Genomic DNA, 14856 nt, shown 5'->3' on the forward strand with positions numbered 1-14856 from the left:
CATAAAGTAAAGAGATTGTATAAAGTATGAAATTATACAGACCCATCAAAATCTGCTCATGCCTTTTTTCTTCCGATCGCCCCATGCTGTTTCGCAAACTGGCTGGCCAAATCCCAAAATCAAGGAAAGACTGGACATTGGCTGGTCAATTTACAGCAACAGTGGCCATTTCCCGATTTGGCCGGACACTTCCCACTTTGACTTAGTCATTCAGTTGCTTACTCACTAACTCACACACATACTCACTTAAAAAAACAAAAACATTTCTCATTTATCTGAAAAGGTGGCAATAAGGCATTTTGATATATCAATATTTAGGGGTAAAAAAAATCCCAGACCCCTATAAAATTAAATACCCCAGATTCTCTAAAGTGCCTTGATGGATTTGATTGAAATTGGATGATGTTATAAAAAAAAAAAAAAAAAAAAAAAAAAAAATTTACACGTTTGACACATGTTTTTGTATTTGTTGATATTAGTAATAGTAGGGTCTTATACTGTGTTAACCATTATGGATGCATATTGTAATCTGTTCAGTTAGCCAATAAAAGGTGTAATTTTGCTTGACTTCTCATTGATAGTTGTCATTAATAGTGCTCTAGCGAGTGGGACATCCTTACGCACTACGTCCCCTGTTTCACCACAGGGCTGATAGTAACTCAAAGACATGGGGCGTGTCGATTTATGCAAATGAAGGTCACTTGCAGAAGCGAAGTGAAAGGAGAAAAGTTCAGTGAAGCTCAAACAAGATGCGTTTAAGAAGTGCTTGCCAGGCACTGTAGCTGTGACCATAGTCAATTTCACTCAAAAGATCCAGTAAGACAGGTATTTAATATATATTACCCACCTCACCTCCTACATCTTACCTGTAATTAGAAGTGGTGTACTTCTCTCACTTGCCTGGAGTTTTTTGTGTGTACGTATGTCACAGAGTCTCACATGCTATTCTTTTTTGTGAACTTTTAAGATTCTGAAAAGGGATAGATCACAGTTTAGCAGATCATCATTTAATTTGTCCCTTTTTGTCACACTTTTTTAATCTGTACTGCTGTGACCTGAGGTATAATCTGATAGTATGAGTTTTTTACTCTTTAATATGATTAATTTTTACTTTCTTATTAAATGAGTCAAACAGGAAAGCAAATGATAAATACAGTAAATTAAGTATGATGAAAATAACGAGAGTGAGAACAAGCAGAAGAAGAGCAAGGCAAAACAAAGCAAACTATAAGTTAAAAGAAAAAAATATGCATTCACCTCACTTAGGGTGATTTCCAGTTGAAATGCTTGACTCAGCTATAGTTTAACAATATTTCCTTCTTTTTAATTTTCTTTCTACTTTTTCCACCACTTCCTCACCAGAAATTCTTAATTATATTGTCTCCTGATAATTTTACTACAAGTCCATTCATGTCTTCTTACTCAGTGTTTCCAAGTTTCTTTTATAAATCCCTCACTTCTTTTATTTATCCTTTTATCTATCACATTTATATTTTCTTTTATTTTTAATTTTATGATTTATTATCAATTTAAAATTGTTGTTTCCTTTGTTTAGCATCATTATAATTAAACATTGCTTGAGGTAGATGAATTGGCTTGATCATGGTTTAAATGACTGCTGTGATTTTTGGAATACATGCAGCTGATAACAAATATTAGGTTTTTTTCTTGTATTCATATTTTAAGTTCCCAATAAAAGACTTACTACAGGTAGTCCCCAGGTTACGGACATCCGACCTACGACTTACGAACGAGGATGCAGCTACGACGCATGCGCCTCAGTAACTGCCGCTCCATCATCTTCGGCCTGGGGATGCTGCAAGCGGTGGCTGGAGGGGGTTGATTTCGCTGCTCGCGCAGTGTAGTGTCCCTTGTGCAGCTCCCGGAGGCAAGCGGTGACCCGTGGTCCATAGTCACCAAGGCCACAGCTATCGCTTGTGTGCAGGACGATGGTTCGCTGCCCGCCCACTACGCTGCCTCAGCTACTGCTCCTGACTGGACGCAGGCTGGATGGAGCGGAGGGGGGCGTTTCACTGCCCGTCCAGCACACACTGCTGGTAATGCTGCAAGTGGTGACCTGGTTATGGCTGAACGGGGCGGCGGGGGTAGCATTGTAGTGTGCCTCGGATGGCTGCCTGTTGAATTGGGGTTGGGTAATTCACTACCCGCCTTTGGCCGCACCGTGTTCGTTCTCGGTGGGTGGACACTGCAGAGAGCATACTGTAGTGGAGGTGACTGTGAGGTGGGCTGATGATGAACCTCCCCTCGCCGCCCCCATTCATTCTCAATAGCAAGCCAGCTTGTACTGTTACGCACATAGCAGGAAGTTGTCTCTTGTCAGTACATCAGACGACAAACGATAAAGAAACGAGAAATGATAAAGTCAAACAAATTAATGTGAAAATTGTCGATCGGTTATATGGCAGATTGGTTAAATGTCTATCAATAGACTATGCTGAAACAGTTGGTGGTCATGGTGCGGAAGATGAAAACCCCAACTTACAATTTCTCGTAGAATATCTATAACCGTTAACATCGTCCAGTCTTCCACCGGCCGAATTACTGTTGAAAGAAGGATGTATCGTAATGTTATTGAGTAATTTATGTATGAGTGATGGGCTGTGCAATAGGACGAGATTAGTTGTATTCAAAATTGGATGAACAATTCTGACATATAAAATTTTAACAGGCGACAAGAAAGGTAATGTAGTACATCTTTCGCGGATAATAAGACACCAAAGGAGATTTTGATATGCCATTCATATTGAAACGTTTACAGTATCCCATTAGAATAGCTTTTACTATGACAATTAACAAATCACAGGGACAAACATTCGAAAAAGTCGGTTTATTTTTTAGAGAGAAAGAAACATTATTCACTCACGGGAAGTTATACGTTGCGTTGTCACGATGTAACTCCAAACACGGAATCAAAATTCAATCCAATATTGACCAAAAGTTCATTCCAAATATTGTTTTTACTGAAGTTTTACAGTAAAAGTGTAAGTTTAAAAAGTATTTGCTTGGTAATTTCAAAGCCAAACAGAATGAAAGCGTATAAAACAATGAATACTTATAACGCATCATGAAACATAATTTTCTTTCAATTTATTACGTTTTACTATTTTTTACTATGGTTAATTACTTGCTGCAATGTAAAATAGTTAGTTCTGTTATGCATATGTAACAATTCCCATGAAAGTAACAATCTGTTTAAATTGTACATCTGCTTCCCCATACGCGAGTGGCAGAGCTGCCGAGTGAAGCAAGCAGGGGGCAGAACCCCCTAGTATACTTTAATACCCTGCAGGGAAGCAGTTTGTTCTATACACCATCTTCTACTACTAAATAATCTTACTTTAGCAGGGTAGAAGGCATTCTAAATCTGAGATGTTGCTATTCTTTACGTATACTTACAAAGTTTTCAATGCATTGAAGTTTCTCAGCGTTAGCACCATTAGATATTTCTAAATTGATAAATTGAACGAATCTTTGTTCGTTCTTTGATCATCCATGTGTCTCCAGTGTAATTTTCCAGCAATCTATTTATTTTTATTTTATACGAGTTTTGCTAAAAGATACTTGCCAGCCTTTCAATAGAAGCCATGCTGACTTGCAATAATGAAATTATAGGCTGATTTTTAAACTCTACAACTTTATTTCATAAAGTTATTCCTTAAAATGACCTGAGGTATCTCCGGAAAAGAAATGTTAAAGTCAGAATTTCTGATCAAAAATGGATGTCTGCCAATGGCAAGATACTCTTCATCAGTTTGCAAGGCATGTTTTAATGTATCTAAAACTTCTACAATGAACATACTTGACTTATCACTGGTTATCTTAATTAAACACAAGCCAAGACCCTAGTTGTGAGCTCTGTTGTCAGGCACCTGCCTTTCTTGGCCACATATTTTTAGACTGTCCCACACTCACACAATACTAGACCATAAAATACTTGCCTATCAGTCAGTTAGTATTGGAACCACCTTTACCCCTAATCCATTTATACCAATATACAAAGTATTACCAGATGGTGTAATAATACATACTGAAGAATCTGTGGCATGTCTTACATTACTGTATATTGCTTAATCATCATCTATTCGTATTCAACTGGAAAAATCTCAAGTCTGCCTGTTATAATGTAGTGGGAAAAGGATGTCCTATTCAAATTATAAAAACATCTAATTTTGCATTTTAAGAATAGTCCAAAATGTGTTTAAAATTTGCAAGGAATGTATTAGTGTTGTCTGTAAGAAACTGGGTCTCTGTTTCCCCATGCCATCATCAAGACAGCAAAGAAATTGGTGGAAGCCTCTGTCAGTTTTGTTGAGGTAATGCTCTATATTTACATACTCTAGCTGTGGCACCTCTACTGTATGAGGAGTGGGTTTGTTTGTCACTGTGATTCTTGATAATGGGCAGCTGAGTGGTGTTGTGTAGTCATTGAGCTTCCACAGCTCCTTTAGTTACTTCAGATTGAATCACCTCATCAGGGACTACATTTGTAGATGAAAAAGTATGCAGTAGTGTATATGAACAGCCTTTCACCCTAACTAGTGGGTAAAGCACAGCCTGTCTTTATGTTATAATTAGCTGCAGTTAAAGTGGCATAAATCAAGGCTGTAAGGAAGCAGTCATGGCTTAAAGATAATATTCTTATTTCAAATATAGCATTATCTACTAAGCAAAAACAATAGATGATCAATTTAAACTCTACTTTGAGCTTAAAGGCTGGCGTGAAATGTAATATTTCAAATTAATAAGGTACATAGTACTGATTCAAAAGTAAAAGACTTTTGGCATGCTGCATTTCACCACATTTACTTACCATTTGCTTTTTATGTTACATTCATTAGCATGCACTATAGCAGTATTATAGCCCTGAAAAAGGATCATAAATTCAAGATTTAACGCTAGTAATTTCATATTGAAACAACTGAGAAAAGTAGAAGCGAGAAAGGCAATATATGCCAGTTCACCTTTAATGAAATATGTGAATGTCTTGTAGAGGATATGAAGTGTATGTTTGAAAGCTGTGCAGTTTGATAAACTATAACTGTGCATTTACTTAATGCAAGTTTTTCATCCAGCTATTTCATGGAATGTTTCTGCATCCATAACTGAATACATGACATAAGTCATGCTTGCCTTTTTATTATACATATTGTAATTTTTTGAGCTTAACTGTAAAATGATAAATTATTCATATCTACTCAAGCTGTATGGCTGTTATTCAGAGTTGCTTGGAATTTTCTGTTTTAGTAATTTGGCAGCATTTATTAATTTTTTTCAATCTATTCAATGTATTAATAAAGAAATATTTTTCTTTCTTTCTTTCTTTCTTTCTTTCTTAAGTCAGTTTGGTCAATGTTATCCTATCCAGTGCAAAAGACAAAATTATTATTGTTATTCATTCTTCAAACAACTCATTCTCCCCTATTTAAAAAAAAAAAACAAAAACATTATCAAGACGTTTTGACAATAGTCTTCATTCATAACATAACCCTATGTGCCATTTGATTACTGTATGTATTTTTTAATTTATACAGTGAATTTTGAAATTAGACAAAACATGTATTTTTCCTGGACGCCCAGTCCAGGGTTATTTCTTGCCTTCCTCCCAAGCTCAAGACCCCTGTGACCCTGAAATAGATTAAATTGGTTTTATGTTACATATTTTTCCTCCTACTTATGCTCAAAGGCTCATGTAAAATTCTGAAATATTTTTGATCACGAGATTAATAGCATAAACCTAACAGCTGATTTTATTGTATGTATAGATGATAATGAAAATTTATAGTTCATAAAATACTCAAATTAAAATCATTCTAAATGTTGCTCTTTAGAAATTGACATCAAGCAAGAGTTAAATGTAATTATTTAAACATGTTTTCTTGCAAAATACACAAAACATTACTCAAAAAGTGATTAACCATAAGTTGTCTTCTTCATATTTCACTCACTGTTCAGATACTGAAATTTACTTAGTACAATTTAAAATTTTCATTAATATGTTGAAATTGCCAGTGACAATTAAATGTCCTTTTTCGTTATCTGGGATTGGTGTTTTAACTTGTAATTATGCATAAAGTTTACTTTGAATTAGCAGAAGCACTTTACACCGATTCAAAGCTCCCAGCTGAAAACAGCCCATTGAGGTTATAGTTAAGTTTGTCATTGGGCTTGAGTGAAAATGTAGTTGGCTAAGGAAGTTTTAAAGCAATACATTTGTAAGACCTCCATTGATGCTTTTCTAAAAAGTAGTTGGCTCAGAATTCTTTTTTGAATGTTTTCTGAAGTCCTTCTGAGGTCAGGAATTCCCTTCAGCGTTGACAGGTTAAACACAAACATCTACAGGTGTGCCTACCTGCCTGCCACATTGGAGGGTGTGATGAAGCTCTCAAATGTCTGCTCTCATGTTTGTCCACAAGCATGTGTGGTTTTTAAAACATTATACAATATGTTGGCAGTAGATCTGTTTTGAGTGAAACATAGAACAGGTGAGATAGGATTTCTGTGACCATGTATTTATACGTTCTTACATTACAAGTGCACTACATAAGTAAAGATTTAAATTAAAAATTGTTCATGACATTCAAAACATTTTTGTGTATTTCAGGTGCTGATGCAATGGAACCCAACAGTTCAGACAGTCGGGGTGACCGTTTAGATTTCTTTGTAAAGCAAGAAGAATTGCTGGGACCTGATTCAAGCTACCTGCCACAGTCTTTCAGTTCCGAGAAGGAGGATTCTCCAAGCCAAGCTACCTCTGTAGCCAACTTGAGGGCAGCACTCATGAGCAAAAACAGTTTGTTATCCCTTCGAGCAGAAATGCTAGGAGATGACAACCCATTGCTCTTTGAGTACTTGCCTAAGGGTACCCACTCTTTGTCTTGTAAGTTTACTTTTTTTACATTTATCTTTAATTCTGTCCAAAGTGACTACCTGTTTTGTTTATTTTTGAGTTTTTGGGTAAATATACTGCATAACAATGGTGCATAACTTGGTATGAAATGGTTTTGTTTTTTATTTAAACTTTAAGAAATTTTTGTTTGCCATTGAAAAAGACCGATCTGAGCACCTGGAAGCTTTTTAGGTTGTATTTCTACTTAAAACATAACAGTGACTTGCAGAAATTGTTTGAACATTTGCAAAAATTATTATGTAGCTGATATATAGTACATATGCTCAGTGTGAAACTGCTCTTATCTGTGAAGAGAATGTGGTGCCAATGGTGGAGATGCCAATTATGGTACTCTCTGGCGAATGCCAGTCGAGTTTCATGATGATGGGCTGTGAGCACAGGTCCCACTAGAGGATTTCGGGTCCTTATTGGTTAGAAACATGCACACCAGTAGCCAGCTAAAAGTCATTTTGTAGGGCTCTGGCAGTGCTCCTCCTGTTCCTTCGCACACAAAGGAGTAGATACCAGTCCTGCTGCTGGGTTGATGCCCTCCTATGGCCCTATCCAGCTCTCCTTGTGTAGCAGCTCGTCTCCTGGTATCTGCTCTTGTGACTGTGCTGGAAGACGCAGCAAACCTTCTTGCAGGAGCAAACCTTCTTGTGCCATCCTGGAGGAGGTTTAATATCTGTGCAACCTGAATTGGCATCAGGTACTACATAATGCTACCTGTAGTGATAAGAACACTAGCAAAATGCAAGACTAGTGAAGAATCAATCAGGAAGGATAAGGAGAGAGTAATTGTCTGTGGCCACCTCCTTCAAAACCATTCCCTTTTTGGGGGTCGTCTTGCTGTTGCCTCTCAAGTGCGCTTGTTGTCACTTTCATTTGCACCAAAGCATTGAAGCTGATTCATAATCACTAATCCTTCCTAACTGGACAGATTGATATCCTGGAAGCTTAACTGACTTATTGGTAGACTATGATGATTCCTTTAATTTTTTTGAGCAGAGTATTTACAAACTTGCCTTATATTCCCAATTTGCCCCTTAAATAGGTTACAATTAGAATTTCTTTACATTTTTTCTTGCAGTTTTTGCTTTATCGACTCGCATTGGATATTTTTTGGGTCACAGAGCCCAGATTTTCAGGTTGCTTTTAAATGTCGTTAAATAATTTGTGAATTCCCAAACCATTTTGAATTCTGTAGGGGTCACCATTTTGTAAGTTATTTTTTTAGAAGTTTCTACGATGTTGCCATGGACTGATGTCCAGGATTGGACTAAACCTGACGTCACAGGTCATTGAATATAAATGTTAGCACCTGAGACTTCTGGATTGTTTAAGTTTACAGATACGATCTAATAAACAAATTGAATTTGTGTTAAAAGTTCTATTCATTTGTTTTAAAGTTTTAGATTTTGTTTATGGCTATGGCACTAGTTTATTACATTTTTTAGTAAAAACCTTTAGCATTGTTTCTCAACTCTCATTTATCTCCTGTTCCATTTTTCTCTGTACATATGGCATTTCATTCTTTCACCTTAGGAATAACAAAATATTCTTTAACTATTTCAGACGCCTTTTTTTCATATTATTTTGGCAGAATTATTTTAGATGTGGCCTGTTTTCCATTTTGTTTTGTAACAATCTGCTGAAATATTGTGGAAAATCAAAATAATGTTGCACTTGCTTTGTTGTTTTCAAAATTATTTAAATCTGGAATGGTATTGCATCAAGTGAATATGGTGCATACACAGCTCTGCAAAAGTACCACTCAGTAAACCGTTCATTGATTGTGCAATTTTTATTACAATATTACATAGTTCTCAAAACTTGTCAGTTTTTGATTTATACCAGGAAAATATAATATGCAAATGTATTATTTCACTTACTAATTTTTGGTGGTTGTGTGAAATTTCTGGCCACTTTTGAATGAATTAAAACTTGATATAGTGCAGGATTAGAGTATGATTGGAAAAACAAGTGTTATTTAAAAAACAAATTCAAGTCATTTAATTGTATGCTACACTGTTTACAGTGTTTATTTGTCAATTCATCCATTTACTGTACCTGTTAAATTCACTTTTACGGTTGCAGAGAGCTGGGGTTTTGGCCAGCTGTATGGTGCACAAGACAGGGACTAAACATAGACTGTGTACCAGGCTAGCTTAGCACAGGGTAAACTTGTGTGAACAGCTACAGACATTCTCACTGGGCCAAAGCAGGGTCACCAGTCATCATAAACTGCATATAGGAGGAAATCTGGAGGTCACAGGGGAAAACTGGTAGATATATACGCCGATCCATTACATTTTTACAGTGTGTGCAATTCCAAAGCAGTTGTCTGGAAATGCACCATACAACATAACTGCATTTTTTGTATTGTATTAAGAACATCAGGTAGGTAAAGTTACTTGCTTTGAGTGATATTGGGATGTTGGTGGAGTCATCTGAGACTCCAGTGTTGCAGTTACCTCATTAATGGTATTTGTCATACAGTATTTGTATTGTGCCTGCACCCTACCATTTCATTTTGAAAACGTTTACCAAAGGCAGGGGGATGGAGTTGGGGGGATTTCTCTACTTAATTGCCAGACATAAATGAGTGACCACATAATATAGAAGACAACAATGTTATCCATTTATGTTTCAGGTAATGTAATATTTTTCATTGTGCTGTTTGGTATGAGGCAAAGCAAGATTCTGTTGCCATAATCCTCTAATAACAGTCAATGGCTGTTTCAGGCATGATGCTGGGATACCTAGTATTGTCCCTGCCAATAATATATAATTAAAATTTGAATTGTAATTGTCACTCATATAGTAATCTGCATAACCAGTGCATGATCATTATGTTTATTTTTAATGCCAGCTATTGAAGTTCTTTTTTTATTAGTGTTGCCTGTCCAGTTCTTGATATTATGATATTATTTTAGATTATTTGTTTTTCCTGTTAACTGATTAGGAAATTGCCACTGTTTATATACTTCAGTAGAAAAAAAATAGCCTGTCTTAATGACGTTATTTAAATATGTTTAATCTGATTCATTGCTGCAAAGTTAAATGCACACACTCTTAAATAGCATGGATGGAAGTAATATGCCTGAGTGTTTGGTTGCTGTTGTAATTTTTTTTCTCATAGTCAGTAAGAAGATTACACAACTATAGCAGCTTAACAGTGGTGGGCAGTGAGAAAAGGATAGTGAGATGCTTTAATAGAATTGTGCACAGCAGGGATTGACCACGCCAAGACAACTTCTTAGTATTGCAAGGTTGCTGTAAAATTCAGATACTTGAAATAAAAGACTGGAGCAATACTTGAGAAGGATGTGCTGTACTATGTCTGCAGATTCCCAGTTGTTTGCTAACCTGCAAACATCCTGCTGCCTGCTGCATGCACAAAAGCCACTTCCTGTGATAGCATATTTGTAGTCCATTTTGTATGTTTGTTTAAGGTTACCCATTCAATTAAATAATGGCAGATATGAGTTTTAAAATATTTCTTGTCATCATTGTCAAAGTGTAGCTTATATCTGAATTATGCTTTTATTGGTATTTAATATTTGTTTAGTTTTTAATATTTGGATTAGTACATTAAAAGAATTAGTATCAGTGACATCAGATAGAGATGCAGTATTCGTGCTGAAATGATCTTCATACCGTAAAGTCATCACACACCAAGCATTGTCATGCCAACATGTGTGATGGAAGAATGGTTTTGTTGAGTGTCTTGTAAAATAGTTGAACAAATACATGCCCCACACTGAATGTTTTAAGGCACAAAATAAATGAATGAATGGCACATAAACAGAGTTTCTAATATTAGTGCTTTTCACATGTTTATAAATGATAGGTCTTGCAGTGTTACAGTACTACCATAGGCCATTAAATGTTGAGGTGTCCTAAATAAGCAGATAATCTTTCAGCGTACTACAACAAGTAGCTGTACACTGTTTACTATTGTGCAGAAAATCAAACACTTTAGGCCTAGCACTCAGAAGCACAATAGGTGCGGATCACAGCATGTGCCAGAAGAGAGCTGTCGGACCTTTCCTTTAGCACACTAATGCACTAGATGTACAGTCCTTTGCCACATACTTTTCAGAACAGAAACTTGCACATTTCAGAAGGCTACACAAAAGTACATACTGTCTACTTCAGTAGGACGATCAAGACAAGTTGGCTCTGCTGGGATCTCACATGGGCTAGCTGTGTGTAGGCTGTACAAATGTATATTGTATTCAGTCAGGAGATCAACAGACTGAGCAGCACTTTGTGCAGACTGCCCTCATCTTCATATGAGAGGCTGGAATGTATTTGACAGAGCTGCCATGATTATGTTCAAGCCCAAATGAAGCAAATCGCAGGATATTGGTTGTGGGGCAGATGTTCCTATCACTAATAAATAAATAAATAACAAACAAAATTCCTCAAACTTAATCTCACTTGAGCTGTATTCCCTAGATAACTAGCCTAGTACAGCTTTTCTGACTCTTTCTACAAAGACCTTTTAATCACCACTTAAAACATGAAAAAAAGTGTAAAACCTCATCCCTCATTAGTTGCAGGTTTAAGCTTTTGATTGCCATTGTTATTCTCTGTTGCTATGTTTACCCTTGGTCAGCAAACCATTAGTAAAGTCACTTGACAGTAGTTTTAAGAGTGCAACATGCTTTGGAGATGTTTATCCACTGCCTTGATTAAGAGAAGAGAATTCTGAATGTGTGTGTAGGTGCCATGTTAAGTTTTACAATTGTAAATTATAATAAAAACATTCCTTAGATAAATATGTTTAGCAGATTACAGATACATTTAAGAAGTTCCAAATGATACTAACATGTATCACAAATGAGTAACAATAAAATTGTTACTTTTGTTTCCATGGTAATGGCTGGAAGAAAAGTACAAGATGCAAGAGAGGAATCTGTACTGTGCCTGGTGTCAGTATGCATTGCATGGTGGGTGGGAATATATTTCATCAGAATAGACTGTTAAATGTTTCATTTTATGCATTTCCATTCTGTCTTCTCCGTTAATAGTTAGTTATTGAACTTACTGTTTTACTGGCCGGGATTCTCATACTTTAGTGAAAAAGGGACATTTTTTTTTTTTTTTGTCATATGTTACAGCATAAACTATTTTTATCTTCTATTTTTATAGTTTTTTATTTCATTCGTATTTATGTAATTATATATTTATTATGAATATAAACCTGTACTTGTGTATTTAAATATACTAAAATCAGTGGATCGAATTTACTTATTTGAAAATTGTGTTATTATTGTGTTTTTGGGGTATAAAAAGTATTTGTTTCAAATGATGCCATTAAATAAATAATGAGACAAAGCGCTCACCACACCACTTCCTCTATGAGGCCTTTCTCAACTGTAGTACCTTTAGGTAAATGATGCCAAATTTTCATATGTTTTGTATTCCATCATGAGATGTTTTGCTAAATATTACCTTACATGGTGATATATTTAATTTAGCACTGATTATCACAGTGGATGTTTTTACAAGGTGACTCTGCTGCTTTTGCAACTTCTCACTTGCTTTAATAAACCTGATTGAATCAGCCACCGATTGCTCATTAAAACACAAAGCCTGTGCCTGTCTCTGTCCTTAATCTCCAAATATATGCGTCAAAAATCTTTAGAGGCTGCAGTAGTAAATGGTGTGAAATGTGGAAAGTGCATCTATTATTTTTCCTCACTTAAGACAATATGGATTGTGTCACATACAAATAGCAATTGTACCAGTTATGGCCTTCAAAATTGTGGGGTCTGTGTAATAGTGATGTCATTGTCGCCGTAGCCGACAAGAAAGACTGACAGTAAAAATTCTGACCTTGATGTGGGTGTGTACTGTTCATCTGAACACACTGATGTTGGCAAAACATGCACCATGTTTATTAAAATGAGAATATTTTAATTAAACTAATATTGCACCCAATATGCTTTTTTTAGTGTTACCCCATGGGGTTTGTAGTAATGGCCAAGAAAAACTTTTAATCTCATGTTTTCATTCACAACTGAACTAACAAATGTTTTCCTTTAATGGAAGCAGGCAGTGACCAACACTGGGCAGCAGCAAATACCAAAAAGTCCATGAAAAAAAAAATATTACTCGTGTTGCATAATCCACTTCAAGTCATCCGGTCATATTCTCCAAACATGAAAAATGCATGCATTTTTTTTTTTTTTTTTGCTAAAACACTATTAAATTGATTTCTCTAGTAAAGTGAAAGTAGCCCACAACTCAGAAGTCTCTTCACTTTGTGGGCTACTTTCACTTTACTAGAGGAATCGATTTAACAATATTTTAGCAAAAAAATGTAAGCATTTTGCACATTTGTAGTATACGTAGATTTCTACACATGGAATATGTGACACGAGTAAGGGGACATTTTTTTATGGACGTTTTGATATTGTTTGCTATTGTCCAGTGTTGGTAACCGCCTGCTTCCATTAAAGCATAAACTTTGCTAGCTCCATTCTGCAGGAAAACATGAAATTAAAAGAATCCCAGCCAACACTACAGATCACATGGAGTATATAACATTTGTAAAATATATAGTTTTTCAGTGGAGTATTCCTTTTAAATTTTAAATTTTTAAGAGTGTTTAATATTTCTAACACTGAGTGATATCCATTTGAAGTTGATGCTTTGTACCAAGTGGTACCCTGTATTATTTTTTTTTTGTTTTCTTTTGAAAGTTGTGGACTTGATTAGTGAAGTCCCAGAACTGTAAAACTGTCCTCATAGGTTGTTCATTAAAAAAAAAAGTTTTTATTTTTGATTGCACTAGAAAGCCACAATTTTTCACTCTAAATGTAGTAGTCCTTAATAATAAACAGTCAAATGACATTCACTGACCAATCTTTTAAACTTCAAGGTGTAACTGATTGTCATGAATTTGGACGTAAATACGTAAATTTATAGTTTGTTAAAATAATAACTTCCTTTTTCTCTTAATCAGATTATTTGCAACTGTAAAACGTGTCCTACTTTTAATTTAATTAATTAATTTTACAAACAATGTCTATAAATTATAAACTGCTGTCTGTGATTATCCAATGCTGTATATGCAATTAAAAGCATTCTAGCACCTCAGATGTCTTCCTTGGTATCACTTGTGGTTTCTTAAAAAAAAAAAAAAAAAATCTTTCATATGGAAAGTTTAATTATTTTTTCCACAGGAAGGTCACCAACTTACATTTTTCTTAGATGTTTCTTATTCCTGCTTTTTTAAATATATCCCACATTATTTTAATAGCTTTCTTTTTGGGGTTATTTCTGCAAAATAGTTCCACTCACTGTACTGTACTCACCACACGAATGTGGGTGGCTGGAAAAAAAGAAATAAAATAAAAGCCATTACGTGTTGTGCAGATGTGGTGCAAACTGCTTCACACTGCCTTTTGCCCCTTCTTATTATGTGGAACTGGCCAGCTGGTGCTATTTTACGTGGGTGAGACTCGTTTCCTATGTTCCTCAGGGTCTGACTCCACCAACAACTCTTCAAATCAAGCAGGGGGGCAATTTCTTAGCAAACAAGGGGCATCATCACCTGCTGAACCCCTACTCTCCTCCACTGTGAGGCCCTCTGGTTCCTTATGTTCCCCCAATCTGCAGTATGATCATCTTATTCCAAGAAAAAAGGTCAAGGAGGATGCAGAATCTCTGTCCTTTCAGGTAAGAAACAAAACATTTTTAAAACTTTTTATTTAAAAGGCAGCCCTCTGGAATTTTGCAGGAAAAGGAAATGTAAAATGAATCCAGATAGTTTTAAGTTTAATGATTAACATTGTCAAGCACTGGAATGTCAGGTATTTCTCATAGATTGTATTTTGTTAAGGGTGAGAGTCTTTGCTCTGTTTTCTTTTTATTCTGCTTGAATAAGAACAAGGGTGCAGTGAGTTTTTTTATTGCTAGATGACTATGATCTA

The 14856-nt window shown here is 35.6% G+C and overlaps 1 protein-coding gene across 2 annotated transcripts in view; it reads left to right on the top strand.

Moving 5' to 3' along the window:
- zbtb46 (zinc finger and BTB domain containing 46) overlaps positions 1–14856 on the top strand; it is a 166701-nt gene that overhangs the window by 108697 nt on the left and 43148 nt on the right. The window contains exons 3-4 of one of the 2 annotated variants that reach the window (XM_028811710.2): positions 6623–6898; positions 14406–14602. In XM_028811710.2, the coding sequence (XP_028667543.1) occupies positions 6623–6898; positions 14406–14602 (473 nt within the window). The remainder of the gene's footprint in view (positions 1–6622; positions 6899–14405; positions 14603–14856) is intronic. The other variant, XM_028811712.2, reaches the window with a different exon arrangement.

Source organism: Erpetoichthys calabaricus, chromosome 10 (genome assembly GCF_900747795.2).
Source record: "Erpetoichthys calabaricus chromosome 10, fErpCal1.3, whole genome shotgun sequence".
Lineage (NCBI taxonomy): Eukaryota > Metazoa > Chordata > Cladistia > Polypteriformes > Polypteridae > Erpetoichthys > Erpetoichthys calabaricus.